The following is a 24,067-nucleotide window of genomic DNA, read 5'->3' as shown; positions in this document are numbered from 1 at the left end:
TAAGCAAAGACGCATGTCTCTAAGTTTGATGCATTAAAAGTCATAACTCTTTATTCTCATGACAAGGATCTACAGAGTCGAAAGCAAGTCATACCTCTTTATTCATGACAAGGATCTACGGAGTCGAAAGCTTTCTCACTAGAGTCGCTGTACAATTCAAGCCACAAGTCAAATCTACCACCGATCTCGCGCCCATTCTTCCTTAATTCCTCAAAACACTGTCATTTCTATGATTCTCTTTCAGGCAAAGCATCTCCTGGGCCCATTCTCGCTTTTCATATATTCCAAGCCACCCCTCCAATTAAATAACTTCCCCAACTTTACAAATCAAATAACTTTACAATCTCGAACGGCGTATGCATTTGATTGGATTGAATGGAGCATGCCTCCTTGTATTAGTCAGAGGGCGCTTGTAATAGGACTCTGACTGCCTTATGTCCCAGTCTTCGACATTCTTGGGAACACACACATCGAATAGAATTTGGCCAAGAACTCCGTGAGCATTGATGCTAGGTAGGCTAGGCAGATGGACCATGCCTTCCTTGCCCTCATCTTGTACAGATCCACCATTTCTTCCATCATAACACTCAACTGAGCTCGGCAAGAGCATCTGATTGCTCAGGGTGACAGCAAACCCTTGAGAATTCTGGCTCGAACTAGCTGTTGCTCTTCTAGGGGGGAAGATTGGCTCAGAGATTTCATCATGTCTGCCCTCAATACCCATTCTTTCACACTCAGGCCGTTGACCTCTCTGGGAGAAAATTGCAGCTGCCTTACCAAGGAGCTCAGTCACCGCAGCCTTGTAATCAACTGGATAGCAACGATAATGACCTGAAAAAGAATGCCATGCAGAGGATTAGTGCAGGAGTATATCCAAACCGAAAGTTTAGAATCTGAGCAAGACAAATCCAAGGAGTATGTCCTGCAAATTCTTTGGTAAGGTAAACTTTTCCTTCTTAAGCTCCACAATCTTGAAGAAATAACCTGCCCTAACAGAGTGCCACATAAATCAAAGGGGTGGAGCAGGAGCAGCATCAGCAAACTAGGCATGGGAGTGGAAATGAAAATGATTGATAGGGGTGACAAATGGACTCATAGATCCCCATCTCCAGTATTTATTATATGCAAAGAAGAATTGATGAACATGGAGAGTCATAATTGTGGAAAGGAAGAGAGAGAAACAGAGAAAAGTCAGCAAAGTGGCCGAGGAAGGACAAGTTGGGGAGTGGAAGCTACTATTCTATTTGGTGCAGAAATGGGAGTCAGAAGTCATGCAAGGGAGGCAAACGGGATGACCAGCTGAGAGGAGTAGTTGAGCAGCAGACCCTACTACCATCCTCAATGAGTACACCTGCACTTTTTACCAACAGCACAAAAACCAAAGCACTTCCTTCGAGAAGACCCCCGACCCAAGTAGGCAGGCCAAGGTCCTAATGTCTCATGCACAATCAGGGAAGCTTTTCAGAGAAGAAATTGCACAAGAAATACAAATCAAAATTACTGACCTACGTGAGGAGAGCCATTCCACGTAACAAGTTTAACATCACCGCCAAGATCTCGTATTCTTTCCGCGAAATTCCTTATAGTTTGGTAAGGAGCAAGATCATCATTTTCTGAACACAATAGTAGGTATGGAGCTCTCAAGTTCTGCACAAGAAAATTAATCAGAAAACGGAAACATAAAGAGACATAAGGCTTCGAATAGCAGTTGATACGATATTTACTCACAATAGACGAGTACAGAGTCTGCCAATATTCAGCCCGTTGTGATTCAAACCGGCTCAGGAAGAGAGCATCCAAACCAGAGGCAATGCCATTAGCTACCCATGATGCAAATCTCGGTGGATGGGACATTTTCATGACGGTTGGATGAACCACAAACCGGGTCCCCAGGTCGCTCGTAAAATCAACAGGACTAGAATCATATATGAAGCCGGAAATAGAGTCTTTAACCAAACGGAGGTCATCCTTCACACACAGAAAAGGAATGGCACACTTAAGAATGAAGATTGGAGTCAAATCTAAGATGAGAAAGATATTGCCCAATTTGACCTGCTTACGTAAGTGCCCAGGAACAAGACATTATAGAGAGAGAGACAGAGAGAGAGAGAGAGAGAGAGAGAGAGAGCAGGAGGAGAAGAAGAAGAAGAAGAAGAAGAAGAAGAAGAAGAAGAAGCAAAACTAATGGTAAGCAATGCCATCATTTCCTATAAAACTTTGGTTTCAATTAGCAGAAAGTAATGCTACTCTTGTGAAGCGTTCACATTTTCCTGGGTGAATTCAAATTTTGAAAGAAGACATACATGATTTAGCTGCACTTCACAATTCCCCTCCAATATCTGCAAGAAACAAGTCATGGCATGTGAATTACATATAAGGGTACAAAGAAGACATAGGATTATGTCCTTGGACGTTATTCAGCACAACTAGAGAAAAAATGCTAACAATGCGGACAAAGTATAGGACAAGATATACCTGAAGAACTCTGTACATGCAAGCTTTTGGCCCTCCAGAAAAAGATGCAAGGACTACAGGACATGTCCTGATCTTTAGTTCCTGCAAATCACAAGACAAAATTAATCAATTGAAACAGTGGAAAAGTTTGAGCTGGACAATTAATCGAATCTGATGAATCGAGAAAGGTATCTATATTATGATTAAGAGAAGTTGACAAGTAATTCAGGATAAAATGGAGATGGACCAACATAATCTTTCCCTATGATTCTTTTGTGCTTTTCTTGCTGAAGCTAGTTTAGACTTCAGATTTTAGCATGAAGAGCAAGGAAGAAAGCATACCCTAATAAGTTCATTGAGGACTTCAACCGCCAGAGGAGTTGCCCTTTCAGGAAAGAACCTGCAGATATAAAACATTCTTAATCAAATTGACCATTATCTGCTATTATGCAAAGACCTAATGCCCACTCCTTAATTGCACCATGTGTGCAAGTTCAATGTTAGAAGAACTAGCCAGTTGAGAGCAGAACTGTGAGGTCATCTTATATAGGCCGCACAGTAAACACAATAGGAGCCTTTGTCAGTGTGCCAATCTCAAATTAATTCTAATTTGTCTTCTTTAGCTCAAATACACATCATTTTGGTAACAGTGCTTGCCTAGTACTCCTAAAAAGATTGATAGTTACATCAGCTGTCTAATTCACAACATCGAAGGGTTTGGCAAGTTTAGGCCACTCTAAGATTTATCCACTCGAGATGCCATAAGAAGATATACTGATATTAGACCACTTGGCATCTCATACTCATTACATGGCACAACTATTATCAGGTTTCTCAAAAGAATCCTTAAATCTATTGCTTCCTGTTCAATGTAGTTCGATACTGACTCAGACACTGATAAGAGAGTTAAGCATTTGCTTTAATACTTTGGGGAAATTATCATGAAAAAACTCCCCATCTTGTCTCGTCCTACGCTCTACAGTTCAAATCTCCCTCTCCTAAAACAATACCTGAACATCACCATGATTTAGCCCGAGAATTTAAGGCTACCCCTAAACTCAGAAACTGAAGAACGTTATGCAACGAGGAGCTAAGGTTTCCTACCAGAGAAAAGATCGTCAGTAGTTACTCAAATTTAAGCTTTTGGAAGCATTTAAACCATGTCCCGCAGATTTAACTGACCAATTATGCATGGATGAACAACAATCCACGCATGAATTACGAAAGGATTGTAGACGATCAAGCAGAAACTTATCCCAGAGAAAGAGCAACAAGAGAATCAACAACCGTGCCTCGAACGCTATCTCTACTTAGAATAGAAACGCAAAATAAGTGAATTAAAATGCCGAGTGCATGGTTAGTATTAATTGAAAACTAGGCAACTTCAATCCCAATGAGACAGAGAGAAAACTCATTGCTTGATTATGGCATCCAATCCTCAAAGAGAGCTCTTAACATTCATAATCAAGACATAGTTAGGCTAATCCTCTCATTCTCTTCACTGAAACACCCACCCCCCCCAAAAAAAAAAAAAAAGAAAAAAAAAAAAGAAAAGAGGAGTTGAGAAGGACCATAAATAGAATGCATCCCAATTAAAAACCCAGCGAGACCCACATCCATCACTCGGTCAACCCCTGCTCAGACCCATGAAATCAAAAGGGCAAGAATGGAAAAGGGAACTCCGGAAATCATACCAAAGGCTTCAAAATCAAACCGAAGACGACATTAAAAAGAGAAAACCATCGAAACCGAAGCTCACATGTTGAGGAATTGCGAGTGGCAGACGAGCGAATTCCACCCCAACGACTCGTAAAGCTGGACGTAGCTCTTCAGGTGCCTCTCCTGGCTCGACATCCACGCGAACACCACCACTACGCCCTCGATTTTCTCCCTCCCACTCCCCTTCCTCCCCCAATAATGCCTGCCCCCGAACCCCCACATTCTCTCGCCCCCGGCGACCGAATTTTCCCGGGAAAAAGATCCGAGCTTTCGCCCGCGCCTGCACTCTTCGAGGAATCAAGCTTGGTGGGTCGGCATGGAACGGGTCCGCGGGGGGATGCAGAGAATCAGAGACGCTGGGACGAGGAAAGACGTGCTGCAGAGAGACAGAGAGAGAGAAAGATAGAGGCGGAGAGAGATGAGCAAACTCGATTTCTTCTTCTTCTTTTTTTTATTTGTTTTTGTCTTCAATTACTGATATTTTTTGGCTTATTTTGAAATGGAATAATGGAATAATGGAATATGTGCGGATATGAGTTTATATTTACTATGTAGATAGATGGGGATATTCGACTATTCGAGTGGGCAAATTACATATTGCTCCCCAAGCTTTTGGCATTGCTGCAAATCGCCCCCGATGTTTCATTTTTTTTATAGTCCTCCTGGGGAATTTTGGAAAACGGTTGCTATGCATGCCACGTGGTGTTGACTTCGACGAATTGCTCGGAACGTGACAGAACATGATTGATTATTGACGACAAGTTCGCCATATAAAAATATGCAAGTAGAGGAAAGCAAATGGATAGTTCATTAATATATTCATGTGAGAACAAGTGACCAAAATTTTGATGAAGATTTGAATAAGTAAACATCGATCGGGCATTAATCTTAAAATTTAAATATCGAGCAATCCCTATATTCTTTTCTCTCACATGTATATATGACATACGATCAATTTCCCTTCCTTAGCTTAATCACGTGATCAAACATGTGATAGAAATCTGGCTAGAGACAACGCTAGGAGGAAAATCGTCACTAATGTCAAAAAGAAGGGGCGAATTGTGAAAGAAAAATGAAGCGTCTGAGACAAGTTGACATAATCTCAAAAATTGAGGAACCAAAGGTAATTTTCCCAATTCTGGTCGTTTGGCATGGGTATGATTTTTTAATTTAATGTTTTTTCGGGGATATCAACTGCAACTTTTTGGAGTTATCGTATGTTTCAGCGAAGTGCGTGCCAATTTCCCCTTCTTTTGGCAGAATTTCGTTGTAGCTGGAGCACTTTCCTCAACGGGGTCCACGCATCGTGCTATAGACAATTAGTGTTTGGAAAAATATATTATTCCTAATAAGTATATTTAAAGTATTCAAGACACTCATTTACAAGACTTATAACCAAAAAAAATAAAATCGAATTACCGTTATATGATTAACAAGGATGGTTGATGCATTAAAAGTTATAAATTTTTCATTGGATGCTCATTGACATTTTTACATATCTCATTAATAATTAGTGCTCATTCACATTTTTACATATCTCATTAATAATTAGTGAATAAAATAATAGTTTTGTAATTTTAAAAATATATTAATATATTATACATCACTTCACATGCCAAGTATGATTTCGTTTGTACTTCGCATTCAAATAATATATATATGAGCACTGTGAAATTAATAAACAATTAAAGGTTAAAAGTAAAAATAACTCCCAATAAGCACTTATAAGAGGCAAAATATAAAAACCAATAAAAAGTTATAATATACTAAAAATATGCACCACATATCTAGTAGCCCATCTCCCTTGTTGTCTCGCAAAAGATAAGAGATAGTGACTTCCTCTTTCTTTTCATTAAGTACGACTTTTCATCGACTTCAGTGAGTCACGAAAATGTATTGAGTTCACATAAAAACAAAATCACTTGCCAAGATAAGATTGATTTGTTAACTCGACGGGTGATTTTGGGCAAAAGAACGCTTCAAGTGCCATAACTTTGGCCAAAGGGACACTTAAGTCTATGTAAACTTACGAAAGGTACACTTAAGTGCAAATTCGAAAAAAATGGATCACTGAGTGCTCACTGCCAAAATCCGCCAAAACGCCAACATGGCGTTTTCCGATGCGCGCCAAAACGACGCCGTTTTGCACGTTGACGTGGCCAAAACGGCGTCGTTTTGGGCGACAAAAAAGAAAATTAATTTAATTAATTAAATTAATTTTAAAATTAAATTTAGTTAAAATATTTAAAAATAATAATTTTAAAATTAAATTTATTTAAAATATTTTAAAAATAATAATTTAAAAAACTTTAAAAACCTTTAAAGATATTTTAAAAAATTAAAAAAAAAAAAGGGAATGGGGGAGGCGGCCGAGGGATCGGCCCTCGGCCCACCGCCGCCGCCCCGCCGCCGGAAGGGCGGCGACGGTGGGGAGGGTCGGCCGGGGTCGCCGGGGCCCGGCCGAGGTCGGCGACCCGGCCGGCCGGCGGCGAGGGCTCGCGAGCCCTCGCCCGTCTGGGGGCGAGGGTCGCGGCCCTCGCCCGGATCCGGCGAGTCGGCGGCCCTCGCCCGGCCGCCAAGGGCCGCCGCCCGCCGGGGGTCGCCCGGGGGCGGCGGCCTTGGCCCGGCGGCGAGGCGAGGGCCGAGGGTCCCCGACGGGCGGCGGCCCTTGGCCCGGCCGGGGCGAGGGCCGCGCCCTCGCCGGATCTAGGCGAGGGCGCGCGCCCCGGATCTAGCGGCGAGGGCTCGCGGCCCTGCCCGATCTAGCGGCGAGGGCCGTGAGCCCTTGCCAGATCAGCGGCGAGGGCTCGCGAGCCCTCGCCGCCGTCGACCGGCGAGGGCCGCGAGCCCTCGCCCAAATCCCGGCGGCGAGGGCTCGCGAGCCCCCGCCGCCGGCCGGCCGGGTCGCCGACCTCGGCCGGGGCCCGCGACCCGGCCGACCCTCCCCCCGCCATCGCCGCTCTTCCGCGGCGGCGGGGGCGGCGGCGGCGGCGGGCGAGAGTTGATCTCGTACCCGCCTCCCCCTGTTCCTTTTTTTTTTTTTTTTTTTTTTTGTAATTTTTTAAAGTTTTTAAATTTTTAAATATTATTTTTTAAAATATTTTAACTAAATTTAATTTTAAATTAAATTAAATTATTTATTTATTTATTTTGTTCCACGTCGCCGTAAACGACGCCGTTTTGGCTTCGCCCGGAAAACGCCCATGTTGGCGTTTTGTCGGATTGGCACTCAAGTGATCTCTTTTACTCCGATTTTGGCACTTAAGTGTACCTTTCGTAAGTTATGGCACTTAAGTGTCCCTTTGGATAAAGTTAAGGCACTTGAGAGGTCCGCACGTCGGTGATTTTGTATGAGAAATTTTGGTACTATTCCAAGTTCGGACCTGAAGATGATCGGATTGGTAGCTAGTCGCTCTCATCGCCAGACACACTCAGAGACCCTTCTGGTATTCCGGCAACAGGACACAACCTTGGGGTAAAGCCGGAACTGTATGATCTGTTTCCGATTCCGAATAGAAGCCAAATCGTTCTTTAGCCCGAGAAGGTGAACCTCTTCTAATTTGGGTTATGTTACCAGTACATGGCATTGTCTTGCGGTGGCTGTCACATAGCTCATCCCATGACACTAGTGCCAGTAACAGTGCTTTTCAAACTTTTCCAAGTCGAGAGACGGTAATCGGTGGTGCGTCAATCGATGTCGCCATAATACGAGAAAAGAACGCATTAAAAGATTCGACCTTGGGAAGAGCTCCCAAATGTCAAACAGCTAATGTGCCAACTGCCATAGGCCCAAAAGTCAAAACTTTAAGAGAAAACCACTTCAGCTTTGGCTTATTTTCCTCTACCAAGCGACGTGCATCCGAAGTTAAGGGAGAGAATAGTACCGGAACGACCCGATTGCCCGGGACATCTGTTGGAAAGGGGAAGAACTCTCGCAACCAATCGTCGCGTACGCAACGATTAAGGTTTTTTCTTATTTTCTTTTCCTTTCTAAATTGATGGAACCTGTCCTTCGATGATTAATTTGGATGAATACCATACTCCCCATGCTCTTTTAAGAGCCTCTCCTCAAAAGGAGTTTTGATGAGGCCAAAAACAGAGGACCTAACACGGGAAGAACGGATCCTGATAACGATAGCAAGGGACTTCTTATATTCCAAGTCAAGTTCCCAGAAAATGTTGGAAAGAACCAAAGGCTTGGAAAATTTTGACGAAAGCTAAAAGCTTAAACCAATCATCCGGCAGGCAAGGTTCGGGACCAACAGTGGTAGGTATCGGAAAAGAGGTCAACCAGGAGAACAGACCTGAGTCGCCCCTCGTGATTCACAGAAAGCACTTGCCCCTCGTAGCTTTGATTGGGTTCTCAGTCCCTTTCAATACACTAAAGAATCCACGTTAAACCCATCGGACAAGATTTCGCAAGTAGGGATAGCTACAGCTTTCGCAGTCGTTCGCATTTTATTAATGTCCTCGCTCAATTACCTAGGCAAAAGTGGCATTGTTGGATTGCCCTTTCTTGAGACTAAAGTGGCCAACTACCCCATGATGATTTTACACATGACAAGCTCAAATCAATTACAATAATCAGAGTGTGTACCGAAGATTAGTCCGCTCGTTGACTGTCAATCACTATAGATGCACAGTCAGTAAAGCAAATGCTCAGCGAAAGTTAGGGGCAATTTCTCACCACTAGATGGAATGCTTTCCCTATGCAATGTCCTTCAGCAATTTCTCAAGTGCCTCGGTTGGCAGAGGGATGTGCAAGCAGTCCTCTCCCTCCGGGTTTTTTCTCATCTTGACCAACTCGTGGTCCTTGAATTCTGTCAAGTGTGAGTTCAGTGTCACCTGACTACTCACCAGAAAACGCTCTCGGCATGTCGAGTATAAGCTGCTAATTGGCATCCCTGAAATTCAAACAAAAAGATGACATCCATACCAACATAACAATTACAGGCAACGATGCTCTTATAAGTTGTTCCCAACTTACCTTCTTCATTAGGATGAGCCATTTGATGTTCTGCCAGTACTCTGAAGACACTCTGGGCATTTGGCGTCAAACTCTGCAAGACGATTGTAGCTGTTTTGGCACTCTGGGTAGTATTGCCATGAGCGAGAATCAATGGGAAGAACATTCCTTCATACTTGTACGGTTCAAAGGTAGGAGTGTGATGCCAATACCAGTTGAACTGTGTGTCAACCATCTTCTTGTCCCACACTGTCGACAAACCCCGGTAAACACTAGGAAGTATTCATCACAAAATAACACCACAAACGGCTTGCACTGAGATTGCTTCTTTCATGTGCATTTTTTGTTTCATGTGATCAGATACTATGCTACTTACAAGTTTACCACACACAAACACTTACATAAGCATAAGCTGAAGTCAAGTAAGTGAAGAATTAGAATTATTGCAATAGCAGCTTCTTTTTTCTTCTTTTTTTCCCCAGTCAGGTAAATCTGACTTGCTGCTATGCAATGCAAGGAAAAGGGCTAACTGAACTTTCATGCAGAAATTTAAGCAGGCATTAAAAAAAAAACCAGGTAAGATACTTCTATCTATCCTTTGATGCCTGCCTCAATTAAACCATCGTTGAATGTGGACTAATTGATGATAAGCTGAAAACTTACAGAGAGGCGCATTGACATGGTCAATGGAAGCAATGATGCGAGTATGAGAACAAGCAGTGACGCGCGCAAGGCACTGTTGAGTGTCTGAGTCCCTCAATCCAGGCCCATCGATGTTATGAACGACGACGCAAATGAAAAGATCCTTCTCCTCCACCCACGGCCCATTCAGGAACAAAATAAGCTCATCCAAGGATTGAGAGCCGGATGGTTCTTTCATCTTAGACATGCTTGCTGCAGGGGTTTTTCGCTTGGTCTTCAAAAGATCCCACAGCACTTGAGCCAAGCCAAGCACGACCTGCATCAAGTATCAAGAATTCATACAGATACTGACAATCTACCAACCAAAAGCTTGCAAACACCCTGCCCTGCTGCCTCCACCCACCTCAAGCAGGGAATACACTCTCGCCGGTGGATTTCACATCAATATCGAAAGTAGCTTAGTACACACGAAACTGTCGAAATTGGACAATCAGTGTACAAGGAAAATGATACCTGCTTTATGTTGATCGACGGAAGGTAGCCATTGACGACAACAACTGAATAATCGGTCAACGCCGTGGAAGCGAAATCTTCCAGCAACGCTTTCTTAGATCCGAAACCATAAAACAACATCCCAAATCCACACCTTGTACATGAAAAATCCACAAACCGTAAGCAATCAAGCAAATTGAGACATACACACGCCGAGAAATGAAAAAAACCCAAGCCCTTTCCGGATCCCTTACGATGACAGGACAACCGAATTAGCACCAGAGAACCGATTAAGCTAAAATAAACAGGAGAGAAATCCAACGAGCACGCCGAATTCGCGAGCGAGAAGAACGCGCACCTGAGCTCGAAAACCCACTGCGAGTACGAGCCTCTGTACCCGTCTCTCAGAGCTGCGATCTCCTTTTCGTGCTTAGGTTTAATCTCGGACATCGCCGCCACGAGTTCCTGGCAAGGAAAGAAGTCGGCCTCAGCCGATGGCGAAAATTTCGACGCGGGAAAACTTCACGAAGAACGACGACGGATGCGGAGCATCATCGGAGACGGGTTTCGAAAGAGAGGGGAACCTGTTCGTCGACGACGTCGATGTCGGAGACCTTGCAGGCGGACTTCTTGCCGGCGCCGCGCGATTCCTTGGCGAGGAAGTAATTCCTCGAGAACCCGAACTCCTCTTCCCCTCCCTCGTCGACGCCGTCGGCCGCCGCCATTGTCGAGAGCTGCGCTTTTTTCCGAGCCGCGGCGGATCGAAGGGGGGGCGAGGAAGACGAAGAGCGCAAGCGCGCACAAAAGAGCTCTCGCGCCTCGCGCGCTGGCGGCGGCGGCGGCGCGTTTTCCCGCCATTTTCCTGGTCCCTGGACGACGCGTCGTCCGCGGCGGATGGCGGGCCCATGGGCCCCGTCCAAGGCCCAAGTTTCTTCACGGCCCAAAACGGGGTTATCGGGTCGGGAATCTTGCACTGCCTTGCCCCCGATGGTGCCGGCGATAACCCGATGGCTCTCGTCACTATTTGGAATGACCTCCAATAGCGGATGAGATACGTGGAAGCCCGTTCAGACTCCATTTCGGGCCAGAGAAAAAAAATGGAGTAGTTGAGGAAGATGAGAGATGGGGGAAATTGTGAGGAAAGTTGGTTGATGTCTACTTATTGATTTTAGCGTCTACATCGAGGGAGGAAAAATATTTATGGTACGCCTTTTTTGACATATCACAAATAATTTCAATAGATCGAGTCACTGCTATTTTTAAAGTCAATAAGAAAGAAATTTCAAACTACCATCACTTGTAAATTGACCACTAATTTGATAGCATTGTTTTTTCTTTTTTCTTCTTTTTTTCCATTACTTATTCTGAAATGAATTAGATCCAGTTCTAGAAATGCATTAAGATTTAAATCATTTTTTTTATATTTACAAAATCGTTAAAAATTTATGTTGACTTATGCTACTAATGCTTATATCATTGTACGCTCTTGAAGATTTGAAGGGTTCAACTTGAATAAAAAGCCCTATTTAGTTAATGTAATATTTCATCCTCTCGACCTTCAAGGGGTTAATTGAGTTGATTGGAACTCGAGGGATGATATTCACTATACATATATCAATTTAGGGACACATTCATTGCAGCGTATCGTCCCCAACTTTGACACATAGCACATTTCGCTATGCACCAAGTGTTTCTAGCCATTTATTAGCTCTCTCAACACATTTTGATCTCACTTTGAAAACGTATATCAATCTAGGGATGTATATCTACCGCATATTGCACACTCGCGCAATCTACATTCCATCACCTAGGTTGCATCTAGTCTTGAAACCGGTCCGCACATGTCCATCTGTGTAATTTTTAATTGAAAGAAACGGACTGAAAAGTGCATAATTCGAGCAAGGCCGTATTCTAATCAAGTTACATCATCATGAGTTCTCGCCTTTTTCTTTTGGCATGCAAGTTAAGTAATTTGATCGTGGGGATTTTAATGATGGAAATAGTGGGGAAATGAGGACTTGGGGGGGATCCATCCATCAAAACGGCGTCGTTTCAGGCGCCATAGATAAAAAAGAAAGCAAAGCCGCGTCATTAATTACGCTTCAGCCGCACGCCTGAACCCAAAATTCTTCACCCTGAACCGCCGACCGCGATTCCTCCTTCCCTTCCCCACCCGCCTTTTCCCACTTTTCGGCCGTCTCCACCTCCACCCGCCCGCATGCTCCACCTCCCAACCCCTCCCTTTCACTTTTAGTTAGGGTTTCTATTTATGGTCCCGTCTCATTTCGCCCCCCAAAAAAAAAAAAAAAAATTCATATACAAAAATGTTTTCTTAAAATTAATTGCTAAAAAATAATTGAGAAAAGGTTTTCATCATTTTGTGAGAATATTTAAATATAAATTATTATCGAGAGTGAGATATTTTTATTAATTAACTATTTTTAAGTGATAGAAGCGCTGATTTTTAGTAAAAAATTGATCTATTGAAATAATTAGTTAAAAAGATTTTTTTATTATTGACAATAATTTATGTTTAAGTATTTACGTGGACGATGAAAAATATTTTACGTTCACTCATTCTTTTATAAGATTTAGATCATTTTTTAGAAAAATATTTTTTAAATCATTCATTTTTTCATGAAACATATAATTAAATTTTTGTTTGCATATGGACATATATTATTATCAATAATGAAAATATTTTTGAATGCTAATTATTTCAAGCGATATAAATAATCATCTTTAAGAAAACATTTTTCACATGAATTGTTTTCCGTAAAATAAATAAAGCCTAAATTCTTTTCACCGCTTTCTAAAGAATTTAGTTTATGTTTTAATTGGAAATAAAATGGAGAGGGTTGTTTCCGGACGTAACTTTTGTATGCGGTTGGAGCCCCACTTTTATCCCAAAAAAAAAAAAAAAAAAAAAGGAAAATGAAGGAAAGACATTTTCTGGAGGGTCCCCTCTCGAGAACGATTAAAATTTGATGCCGACCGGATCTCCTTTCCAACTTTTTGATGGGGATTTTTGACCCTCTTCGTACATGTCGACACTCGGGATCTTAAATTCAACCCCCTTTTTTTTCTTCCTTCGTAAATTTTAGAAAGATAAAAAAAAAAGGTTACCACGAGGCTTATCGCGTGCGTGTATATTGAGTGGTCAATCCCTCCATCAAACATTTTTAATTACCAATATATATGTTGGTCATATTAAGTAAAAGGTATTATAAATAAACTTAAATATAATATGAATATCGAATGGATCATAAATAGGTTAACAATTATTTAGATCCCAACGCATTTTCATGATTCTTTCTTTATTGTTTTTGGGCTCCCATTTCAATTTGAATATGTGTTTTCTTAAATATGAAAGCCTTTTTTTTTTTAATAATATGAGTTGAAATGGATGGGGTATAGGCCAATAGATTTTCATGGTATTGAAAATAATACAAAATAAATTATTTGAATCAGTCTTAATTATGCTATTTATAAATCAATTCGATCCATTTATTCGATGAATCACATAATATATGGCGATAAATACATCATTTATCACACCCGCCGCCGTGAATCCGATTGAAATCATCACCAAAAAAAGAAAAAGAAAAAAAGAACAGCAGTGCCGAATGCCGATTACTTAAGGCAGTAAAATTTCTTGTTGCGCAATCAATCGCAGCAGCGAATGATTAACACCCAAATCAAAGGGGGAGGGGAGGGGAGGGGGACAAGGCAAGAAATAATTAAAATATTTCAACATTACAGACTACAGAGAGAGAGAGCGAGAGCGCAAAGAGCATTTATTCCGCCCCCTTTCTCTCTCTCTCTCTTCAGTGTCATCGGATTAGGAAGAAGAAGAAGAAGAAGAAGAAGGCGGAGAGAAAAAGAGGAGCGCGGAAGCAGACGAAGCGCAGAGCCCCCCCGCGAGCGTCGCTGCCGACGGCGGCCGGAGCAAGATCCCCTCGATCGCCGCGATCCGCAGATCGATCCCGGCATTACCCGACATTCCCCCCCTTCTAGAGAGAGAGAGAGAGAGAGAGAGAGAGAGAGAGTATGGTGGCGGCGGCGGGCGGTGGGATGAGGAAGGAGAGGAGGGAATGGCGAGGGATTGGGGAAATCAAGGGAGAGGAGGAGGCGGAGGAAGCGGGAAGCTCGGCGGAGGAGGCGGAGGAGGAGGAGGAGGAGGAGGCGGCGGCGGAGGGTGCTCCTACAAGCGCACCACCCTCATCGTCTGCTCCGTCAACATCCTCGTCGCCCTCTTCGTCCTCCGCTACCTCTACGCCTCCCTCTACGTCCACTCCTCCGGCGCCGGCGACCCCACCAATGGTACGTGCCCCGCCCCCTCTCGAATCGAGCTCGTTCCGGCTTGATCCTCCGGGACCTCCGATTTCGAGCGCGCCTGCTGATGAAATCTGCTTTCTCCCGTCGGTTTTGCAGTTGCCAAGTACACGCCGGATCAGATTAAGAAGATGGAGGAGTCCATCCGGATACGGAGGGCGGCCAAACCGGTGCAGCTCGTGAAAATGGTAAAACTAATTGGCGTTCGGAGAAGATTCTTGCTTGCTGTGTTTAGTAGATTTGCTGAGACGGTGTCGATCGATTGAGCAAAGATGCTAACTTTGCGACTGTATTATTGGAATTAATGAGAAGCGGTTACTCTTTTTTGTCTCTCTTGATCTGTGGAAAAACAAAAAAAGGTTAAGAAGCTCGAGAAGCAAATGTCTTCGGAAGGAGCAGTTCAACTACCGCACCCGCTGAAGCAGAAAATCACTGATGAGATTTTGCAGATATTGAAAGGCCTCGATGGCGATGGAAAGGCGAATGAGCAGCAGCGAGGTCAGCACGAGTCGGCTCTAATGTCGTGTGCCCGTTACCTCCCCTGCTTTTAAGCTGTGGTTAATGATAATTTTACTCGCCATTACATTGTTCTATAGCCTAGTTGTAGTTAAATTTGTGGCAGCTACCTTTTTCGATGTATGCTTGTGCCTGCGACTTTTGTTTCGGCTCGGTCAGTTGGAATTTGGGCATAACTTATAGGTTAACTTTTGGGAAAACCATCCTATTAAGATTACTTACTCGAGATAGCATGTGAACTCAAGTACAGGCATTCGAATTTTGACCAGCACTGTATAGTATTTATCAATTGGGTGCGGTATTCATTTAGGAAATAAACTCTATCAAATGCTTTGGGTGCAAGTTTCTTAGTTTTTAGCCAGTCTCATTGGTATATCTTTGTTTCGGAATTTTTCGCTCACTTTCCCTGTTTTTGCTATTTTAGGATTCTCCACATTTTTCATCTTGCATTTCACAGTGTAAGTTTCATTCTTTATCCTTCATTGGGAGATCGTTAGGCATTCAAGGACTTAAGTGTCATTATTTCACTGTGACCAGCTGGCGCTTCACATGACACAGATGTCATTAATTGGTATCCTCGAGAATAAATCTGTTCGTGTTGCTTCTAGCTCATTTTCTTTGATATGTCATCCTGTGGAAATTTTGAGGAGGTTGATACTTGGTGTTGGCTTAGGGTTGTTTTTTCCTTGGTTGAGTTTGCTTTCCTCTTAAGTGCATATGGAATGGGAAAAGATCCATCAAGACTAGCCTTTTTTTAACTGTATTGCGTCTACAGTCTGAGCCTTTTTTTTTTCCACCTAGACAGCATCTTCCAGGAAAATTCTTGGGGATAAGGTAAAAGTTGTCATGACCTTAATATTGTTGATTGGTGCCTTTCTGCCAATTTGACAATTAAGATGTAGTCCCTGTCATGGTCCATTAGTGCTAGGCCAGCCTTCATCCGGTGGGATCACCAGATCTCAGAGACCACTGACTAATGGAGACAATCCATACTCTAGATAGTGGCGGTATCAACTAGTACCACCATATACTTTTACTGGGAAAGAAAGTGAAGATCCAAGGGTCTGGCAATGTCTGCTGGTGATAGATATCATCTATAAATCCCCTGCCTTATGTATTTCATTAGGCCTTTCTTTATTTTGCATTGTCTTTAACATATTTTCTCTGAACTTGGTGGTGTACGTCCTTTCTTATGGATGATGTTTGCTATGTTGAAAATATTTCCCTTGTTGGAAGGGTGAGAAGGAAGGAGGATGCTCAATCTTGGATATGTTTCCTTGGTGATCATGGTTCCTAGTACTGAGTTTGCCAATAGGCTAAATCATGTATACCAGGAGTTTCCATAGTGATTGTGTAATAAGATAGGAGCACTAACCATGGATATTGTTTGTGCCAGAACAAGTCTTCTTTCAGTTGTATTAGGTCCTGTGCAGTAGTGGTACTTGAGCTAACACTAGACTTTGGCCCAAGATCACTGTGCCATTTTCCTGGGATAATTGCCTTTTGGCTACCAAAATCTTATTGATGAACTCCATGGAAAATTGATCTATTCATTCATGTAGGTTTTCTATTGCTCTAGGAGGAACTGACCCAACTGTGGATGGGTCTGGTGGGACATCCTCACAATATCACATCGGCTTTCCCGATTCACAATCCGTGCTCTTTACCTGGAAACTGAGAATGTCTTAGAGGCAGTCATTTTATCCAGGTTTAACTGGAATTGTGTGTGATTTTGGAAAATCTCCCTGTTGAAGTAGCACAGGTTGCTGCATGACTTTGCTACTGATTAGTCATGACCTCAAAATTTAGGTGTTTATCAACTGAATTCTGAATCTGAATATCCGGGGGTTGTACTTCCAAAAGAGCCGCTGGAATGCTTTTGGACTGGAGAGTGCCTCTTATGCACTAAGTCATGATCTTAGAAAAGTGGCTGTTCATGTTTAGGCATATATAGAATGTACTCTGTGATGGAATCGACAAGCAAGTATGTGAAATTTAGTCTCTTAAAATCTGCAGCCTGTAATTCTAACTGAACATTTAGTTATTCATAGCATTGTGAACAGTTTGGGATTAGGCCCTTTAGAAATTTTTGATGGTGAAATGTATGATTGCAATCTTGGGTATAACATCCTGTGAGAGATGATCAAAGGATGACCGGTCGTAAGTAGGATGTGCTGACAAGGATAATTATAGCAGGCAGAGTTTTAGGTAATGATTTTATGAGTAATTGTTCCCTTACAAAAGACATTTTCCCTCACAGAGGAAGTCGCTTCTCCTATATCCCAAGATTTGTGATAGGCAGATTTAGTGAGTGATCAATTCACCAGACTAGAACAACGGCCTTTTCTTCCACTCTTTTGTCTATCTATGAGAGTTGGCAGGCATTCACTCTGGAGCTAATATTAGTGGACCACAAGCAATGATGATGGAGGAAGTTATGCTGTAGCATTGCAGAATCCCTACAATAGTTCCTCTGACTGGAGTAATTTGCTACTAGCAAGTCTTGTATTTTGTCTGTCGGCCAGTTGTATATCTTGAACCTAACAAAGGATCCATTCACTATTCTCAAGGGAATAGGAAGAGACTTTCCTATATTCTTGATTTATTGTGCGGTGCAATGTCTGAATTATATCCAACTCCACTTAATTGCTGTTGTTGTGGTAGTGGTTGTTGCTATTGTTCTTGTTATTATCAGGTAGTTGAATAAATGTTTGTGATAAACAGATGCTATTGAAAGCTGGCGCAAGGAAAAACTACAAGAGGCCAAACGAGTGACCCTTGGAAACCGCGTCAATTCAACTCTTCTAGTAAAGGATGCAGGTATATCCAGGAGATGCTCCATAACTTGCTTTACTTGTGTTAATGCATAAGTACTCCTGTTTATTTTTTCTAATAAGCTATTTATAACTAAACATTGTTGATTAAATTTCATGCAGGGTTGTTACTGAAAGCCTTGGACTCTAATTGGGATGTTCTATTAGAACAGATTGGACTTTGGATACCAACTGAAGTCATCAACAAGGAACATGATGATAAGCCCGAGGGTGCAGACGAGATTGGTAATGTTTCTCTACCTTTCTTTCTGGTGCATTAACAGCTGTTTAATACATTATTGTGAAGTTATTTATGTATTGTCTATCTTCCCTGTTTTCCTTTGATCCCCACCTTCTGTTTCCTTGTCTCAATTCTTTCTTCCTTAATTAGCCTTTCCCTGAAGTCTGTTGTTTTCTTGACTTGCGGGGTGGAAAAACATGATGGGATTTGTCAGCGATTAGAATGCCTGCGTTTATAATGTTCTAATTTTATTTTCCAGAGGAGGAAGTTTTACCCGGCAGACCACTGCCTCCAGAGTGCAATGCTGAACTCCATTCAGACTACGGTGGTGACGCTGTTAGATGGGGCCTTACTCATCACAAAGAAAGTGCGGCTGATTGTTGTCAGGCTTGTTTGGATCAGGCTAAGTATGCCAGACGAGGGGAGAAGAAATGTAACATTTGGGTATATTGCCCATCTGAAACAGGGTGTTACTCTCCAGATATCTATGAACACAAGAACCAGGAGTGCTGGCTTAAATACGTAAGTTTTGGAATTTCTTTTCATCTGGGAAATTCATGGTCTCTTCTAATCAAATGAAGATTACTGCATGTTGGCGTTGTTTCTTTTAAGGTTTTCACCATTGACGTGCCTTTCAATTATCAAAATGCAGGCAGAGCAACCGAAGTTGAATTTTAAGGACCAGTATTCCGAGGCATATAGGGATGCGCATCCAAATGCGCCATTGGTCGTTCCTTGGGTTTCTGGTGTTGTTAGTGTATAACAGGGGGATACATTCGTGAGGCTGATAGAAACTGTATAGGAGCTGCAAATTGTTCTTGATCTGAATGAAGCTGGCGTTGCCAGGTTATTTCGTGCTGCTAACTCCTTGGCATTGTTTGTTGGACTGAAAGACGCATCCTTCAATATTTATTCGTTACACCATTTTTGTAATTGTAATACGGGATGCTGCGGTCTCGGTGCCGATCAAATTAAGTCGGATGGTGCCAAGGTTGCCCGGCTCTCGTGTATCTGAAATGTGAGAATATCATGGCATGGGGCATTTGATTTGTCATACAGTGAAGAAGTTTTGGCACTCGCATTCTCTGTGTCCGTCTCTGGCATGTTTGCGTGTGGCTATCCGGTCATCACTAAAACAAATACAGTTTTCGTAGTGCGAGAGGTAGCAACAGGACCAGTCTAGTGCCTACCCCACCTATGCTCATTCGTCGCATTTTCAAGTAGGCAGTGCTTCTCGAAGGCTGATGTGTGCATGTGTTTCGACTCGACTAGCTGGTTGCGCATCATCCCTGTCCGCGATAATGTTCTTGCGCGTGGGGACAATTGGACTCGCGGAGCAAATTGCGGTCCAATCATTTTCAGGAGCCCTTAAAAGAGTCTTCGTTACACACGGGCGAGCCGATGGATCTGATCCTATGGTTAATCCCATCAGGCCAGAATGACCTTTTTCCAGGTTTCGGTCATGGCACATGCCGGGAATTCTTGCGGGAATTATGATGATTAGCTCTTAGCAACTGCCACTTGAGTGGCTCGGACAATGTGCCGTTTCTAGCAAACTATTAGAATGACAAATGAAACGGGGATTAGCTGAGTTATATGTTGAATAAAGGAAGGTGATTTTTATATTATATGTGTGAAGCTGGAATTAATTAAGAAGAGGCGTTTTTTTCAATGTAACGAGATGATAACAATATGATAGTAATAACACATTGTAGATGGTAAAATTTTGTTCATCAGTTACTGAAGAAGTAAAATTTAATGTACCAGCATTTTCGGAAGGGCATGTATCGAGATTAATGAAATCTTCCCCGTTGCCTTTTTTGCCCTCGAAAAACTTAACAAAATTCCAAGTTTAACCCTTTCCCTTATTTTTGGGAAAATCAAAACCCTAGATCTGTTCTCTGCCTCTCTCGGCTCGCGATCGCTTTCACCTCTGGTTCTCCTTCCTCTCCTTCTCGTCGTCGCTCGCGAGCACCGCTGGTCCACCAGGTTGCGGAGCTCCTCGCGCCGAGAATCCAGGTTCGCTCGCTTCAGCTCCTCCTCAAGCGAACGGTGATTTCGCGTTCGGTTGTTTCGACGGCCACCGGATAAGCATGTGTTGCCTTAAATCCTACCATCGCAACTCGAATTCTTTCTCGCTCTCGCGCGCGAAAGGATTTATTGTCCCGTTGTTTACGTTAGGTCGGTGTCGGTGCTTCTGCCGATCATCCTTAGACTGTCATTCGGCGATGGTTTCGGAGCTGAGCGCTATCGGAGAACAATTCGAATGTATATTGTGTATCCTAATGCTACACTCATAGGAAGATTATAGAATGATGAAAGCCTGGAATATAACATGTGAAGTACTTTATAGGTAGCGCGGTTGGAAAATTCAGAAAAAAAGGGGGAATGTGGGATTCGGGCGTGGGATTCGTTGGCTTTGGTGGCGTATTAGAATGGATGTTGATGCGGTTGCTGGCCTCGCTGTAAAGCAGTGTAATTAGAGAATGATGCTGTGTAGTGTATATTCTCATTGTATACATTTTCAGTCTTTGATAACCAATGTCTAAGTATGATCTGCCCTTCATCTGGCTGTTTGTAGCCATTTGTCAATGTGTATGAATATATACTTTTTTATATTTCTGAGGGATTTTAAGAGGAGAGACTACCCTATTTTGCTTTGCCTCTCGTTATTAGGCATGGTGTTGGTTTTTTTATAAATAGGCGAGTGTAAATCTCAGTCTTTTGTTCACTTGTGGTTTGATCCTGTTGACAGTCTACATTAAGGTTTGCAGAGTTCTTAGTTTTGGACAGATTGAAGCTAATATTCTCAGACCTAGGGTTTTTATGTCTTAAGTTGTATGTTATCCTGTGCTTGATGTTTATTGGTGGCGTGTTTCCATTTCTCATATGGTTGTTTTCCATGTAACTAGTTGAAGGAAAAGTCAGTTGAGAGTCATTCTTCTATGCCTGGTGTCATGATTCTGAGCCAAAATATGAATGGCATAGCTGTGTTAGTCAAAGAAAGGATTGAGATATTTCCTGACCTGCTGAACACGAATTAGGTTGCCTTGACACTTCCAAGTTCTTTCCTTGCTAATTTGGACTGCATACTTTAGTTCTGAATATAATGTCTTGATCTTCAAAGTGAGTAAAAATTGATAATTGAAGTATGCTGTGCATTGGAGCTTAAGAGATGACTATCATGTGCTGTGACAAAAGGATTATAGAATTTCTTCACTTTATTTTCTCTTGTGATTGGCTATTGGTTGGTACTGATATCCCTACTACCTGCACAACAAACACAGCATCTTTTATAGGCTTGGTCAATGACCAATGTTAGGCTGTGGCATGGCAACATGCCAACATATGCAAATTAAGATATATGACCATACACTTGTGAATTAGCATCTGATGGCTTGAGTCCCTGAAACACAATAAGATTGAGAAGTAGTATTAACATTGACAAACTCCTTTGCAAATGGAGGCAAATTTTAGTGTCTTGCTTTTGTTTTGATGTGGTTCTGTTTGAATACAGGATGAGATTGATTTTTTTGAGTTCAACCTGGAAGCATACTCTATTTAGAAAATTCTCTCTTCTGTTTTTAATTATGTGGCTTGTATTAAGTTTTCCTGTGTGCATGCATTTTGCAGTGTAGCCAGCTTGAAGCCAATTCTCCTTTGAACAATGGTGCTTGGCCAGCATTCTGTGACAGAAACATACTATGATATTTTGTGTGTCAAAGAAAACGCGAGCTATGAAGAAATTCGTGCAACCTATCGATCTTCTATACTCAATTATCATCCGGATAAATTACACACAACTTCCGAGAGGGATTGTGCTGATCATAGCATGGCAAATAAATTTCTGATGATTCAAAAAGCTTGGGAAGTCCTCGGTGATGCCAAGTTGAGAAGACTTTATGATACTGAACTGCAGGCTTCAAGACAGGATACCGGAACTGCAGAGGACGTCAGCTTAGAGGATATGATGGTTGAAGATTCTGGAGATGTCTTACAGCTCTCTTATCAATGCCGATGTGGGGATTTTTTCTGTGTTGATTCTCAGGATTTGGAAGAAATGGGTTGCCCAATTTTGAGGGATGGGAGTGGTATGATTGTACGGACATCGGATAATTTACAGGCATCAATAGTTCTTCCCTGTGGCTCTTGTTCTCTGAGGATTCGGCTTTTAATTGAGCCAGATGCTATGGTTTCTGTAGGATGATCAGCTCTATCATCTTGAGAGATTTTGGTCTGCCCAATTCATTCGATTTAATTGAATGGTAATGTTTCGTTTTGCGCTTTCTTGGTTACCATGGCTTCCCTTTACTCCCACTTCATTGCTACTATTTACATCCATGTGCACGTGAGGGATCTTAACGGGCTTGTTTTTTCTTAGTAGGTAAGTTAAAACATTTCATCAAGAGCTCCCTTGCTATGACTCTGTCTCTTCGCTTTATAATGCAAATATAAAGGTGGCCTTAACATGATAATTCTATCATTAAATTTCGTGAAAGTCGATGTATATTTATTATTAACGAAAAATCATTATGGTACAAAATAAACGAAGGTAAAAAAATCGGTATATTAAGTGACATGATAAAGCCATTTAGTGTTCCACACGTGTCCGTTTTAATCCAATTAGATGGTCGTACTCTAGCCTAATGGGGTGACTATAAGGCGCGTTTAGTAACGATTCTATTCCTAAGAACAGATTCGACTAGAAATGATTATTTTTATTTTGTTCTTAAAACAATGGGAATGATCGAAATGATTATTTTTTATTACATTCCCAAAATAATTTCTAAGCATTTTAAGTCGTTTGGTAGCGTCTAAAATTTCTAATTCTAGAATAGAATTATGTTTGGTATCGTGCTCATTGATTCTATTCAAAATCAATTTTTTTTAATTTTTAAATATTCTTTTTCTTTTTCTTTTTTCCTTTCTCTCTCATGTTCTTCTTCTTCCGGTGGCTGGTGACCTCACCGGAGCGTCGCCGGCCCTCGGCGAGACTCAGCCTCGTCGGCAACTGGGTGGGGCTCGCCTAGCCCCGCCGAGGCTCGGGCTCGCTAGGGCTGGGCGAGCCCTACCGGGGTTGGGCAAGGCTCGCTTGGCCACCGGGGAGGCTCGGCTTTGCCAGTCGCGAGGCTTGCCCAGCCACTGTGAGGCTCGGCCTCACCCGATTTGGCGAGGCGCCTTAGCGAGCCTCGCCTAGCCCTTCGGCGAGCTCACAGGTGGCCAGGCGGGCCTCCGGCGAGCTCGCCGGACCGGTTGCCGGCGACCGACGGCGGGTGGCAATGTATGGCGGCGAACGGCAACTGGCAGTCAATGAAGAAGAAGAGAAAATGGAAGAAGAAGAATTGGTTTTGATTCTTAGATTTGTTCTTGAACAAGAACAACTTTTATTTTTTTTTTTTTTATTCTTGATTCTATTTCAAATTTACTTCCAAGAATAAAATGATAGAAATTTGTTCTCGGGAACAAAATTTTTATCAAACGCGTGATTCTGTTCCCAAATTGATCCAAGAACAAAAAATTAGAATCAGATACTGTTTGGATGGTTATCAAACAGTACCTATAAAAGCCGACTACACCGATCATAGGATCGCGGCAGGATAACCCATCGGGGAACATGTTAACCTTACAGTATCCCTTGGGTGGGGCGAATAGTAAGACCACTGCCTGTGAGACCAAATGCCCATTCGCACTGTGAACAGTTCGGCCACCGTGCGCCGTAATATAACACCACTTGCTGCGGCCAATGTGATTGTTTCGTGTTTTTTTGCTTCAGCAGAAAAAGCTTTGAAGTTTCTTCCCATGTTAGAAGTATGCTGAGCAAGTCGAAAATCCAATTTGTCTTGCCTGTGGTCAAATGGATCATACGCATTTTGGTCGTAAATTGGTGGA

At 42.5% G+C, this 24,067-nt stretch overlaps 4 protein-coding genes across 4 annotated transcripts; 2 read left to right on the top strand and 2 right to left on the bottom strand.

Annotated features, from left to right (window-relative positions):
- LOC104447904 lies at positions 1-4,621 on the bottom strand. Its single transcript, XM_010061650.3, has 7 exons — positions 4,214-4,621; positions 2,797-2,854; positions 2,476-2,556; positions 2,304-2,339; positions 1,729-1,968; positions 1,506-1,647; positions 1-831 (listed from the first exon to the last, which is right to left on the bottom strand). Exons 1-7 carry the CDS (start codon positions 4,393-4,395, stop codon positions 338-340), a joined length of 1,233 nt encoding a protein of 410 aa, XP_010059952.1. The 5' UTR covers positions 4,396-4,621; the 3' UTR covers positions 1-337.
- Positions 4,622-8,587: 3,966 nt separating this feature from the next.
- LOC104447906 (origin of replication complex subunit 2) lies at positions 8,588-11,108 on the bottom strand. Its single transcript, XM_010061651.3, has 6 exons — positions 10,858-11,108; positions 10,632-10,738; positions 10,295-10,427; positions 9,803-10,097; positions 9,161-9,388; positions 8,588-9,077 (listed from the first exon to the last, which is right to left on the bottom strand). The coding sequence occupies exons 1-6, from the start codon at positions 10,996-10,998 to the stop codon at positions 8,881-8,883; spliced, it is 1,101 nt and encodes a 366-aa protein (XP_010059953.2). The 5' UTR covers positions 10,999-11,108; the 3' UTR covers positions 8,588-8,880.
- Positions 11,109-14,352: 3,244 nt separating this feature from the next.
- Positions 14,353-19,234, top strand: LOC104447907 (keratin, type II cytoskeletal 5). The gene is made up of 7 exons (XM_010061652.2): positions 14,353-14,596; positions 14,708-14,796; positions 14,968-15,106; positions 17,849-17,944; positions 18,061-18,183; positions 18,438-18,700; positions 18,831-19,234. Exons 1-7 carry the CDS (start codon positions 14,368-14,370, stop codon positions 18,939-18,941), a joined length of 1,050 nt encoding a protein of 349 aa, XP_010059954.2. The 5' UTR covers positions 14,353-14,367; the 3' UTR covers positions 18,942-19,234.
- An 817-nt stretch (positions 19,235-20,051) lies between these two features.
- On the top strand, positions 20,052-22,473 carry LOC104447908 (DPH4 homolog). Its single transcript, XM_010061653.3, has 2 exons — positions 20,052-20,197; positions 21,812-22,473. The coding sequence occupies exon 2, from the start codon at positions 21,846-21,848 to the stop codon at positions 22,383-22,385; it is 540 nt and encodes a 179-aa protein (XP_010059955.2). The 5' UTR covers positions 20,052-20,197; positions 21,812-21,845; the 3' UTR covers positions 22,386-22,473.
- Positions 22,474-24,067: the final 1,594 nt, after the last annotated feature.

The sequence above is a fragment of the Eucalyptus grandis genome, chromosome 6 (assembly GCF_016545825.1).
Source record: "Eucalyptus grandis isolate ANBG69807.140 chromosome 6, ASM1654582v1, whole genome shotgun sequence".
Lineage (NCBI taxonomy): Eukaryota > Viridiplantae > Streptophyta > Magnoliopsida > Myrtales > Myrtaceae > Eucalyptus > Eucalyptus grandis.
Note: the sequence above shows the minus strand (reverse complement) of the source record. Positions and strands in the feature narration are given on the sequence as shown.

What these genes read in the sequence shown, in the direction of transcription:
- LOC104447904 (XM_010061650.3), bottom strand. Translation starts at nt 4,395, where the DNA reads ATGTGGGGGTTCGGGGGCAGGCATTATTGGGGGAGGAAGGGGAGTGGG. An exon ending in CACTCGCAATTCCTCAACAT is followed by an intron (nt 2,855 to 4,213) that starts GTGAGCTTCGGT and finishes TTATATCTGCAG; the next exon opens with GTTCTTTCCTGAAAGGGCAA. An exon ending in TCCTCAATGAACTTATTAGG is followed by an intron (nt 2,557 to 2,796) that starts GTATGCTTTCTT and finishes TGTGATTTGCAG; the next exon opens with GAACTAAAGATCAGGACATG.
- LOC104447906 (XM_010061651.3), bottom strand. Translation starts at nt 10,998, where the DNA reads ATGGCGGCGGCCGACGGCGTCGACGAGGGAGGGGAAGAGGAGTTCGGG. An exon ending in TCGACGTCGTCGACGAACAG is followed by an intron (nt 10,739 to 10,857) that starts GTTCCCCTCTCT and finishes TTTCCTTGCCAG; the next exon opens with GAACTCGTGGCGGCGATGTC. An exon ending in GGCTCATCCTAATGAAGAAG is followed by an intron (nt 9,078 to 9,160) that starts GTAAGTTGGGAA and finishes TTTGAATTTCAG; the next exon opens with GGATGCCAATTAGCAGCTTA.
- LOC104447907 (XM_010061652.2), top strand. Translation starts at nt 14,368, where the DNA reads ATGGCGAGGGATTGGGGAAATCAAGGGAGAGGAGGAGGCGGAGGAAGC. An exon ending in CGGTGCAGCTCGTGAAAATG is followed by an intron (nt 14,797 to 14,967) that starts GTAAAACTAATT and finishes AAACAAAAAAAG; the next exon opens with GTTAAGAAGCTCGAGAAGCA. An exon ending in TCTTCTAGTAAAGGATGCAG is followed by an intron (nt 17,945 to 18,060) that starts GTATATCCAGGA and finishes AATTTCATGCAG; the next exon opens with GGTTGTTACTGAAAGCCTTG.
- LOC104447908 (XM_010061653.3), top strand. Translation starts at nt 21,846, where the DNA reads ATGGTGCTTGGCCAGCATTCTGTGACAGAAACATACTATGATATTTTG.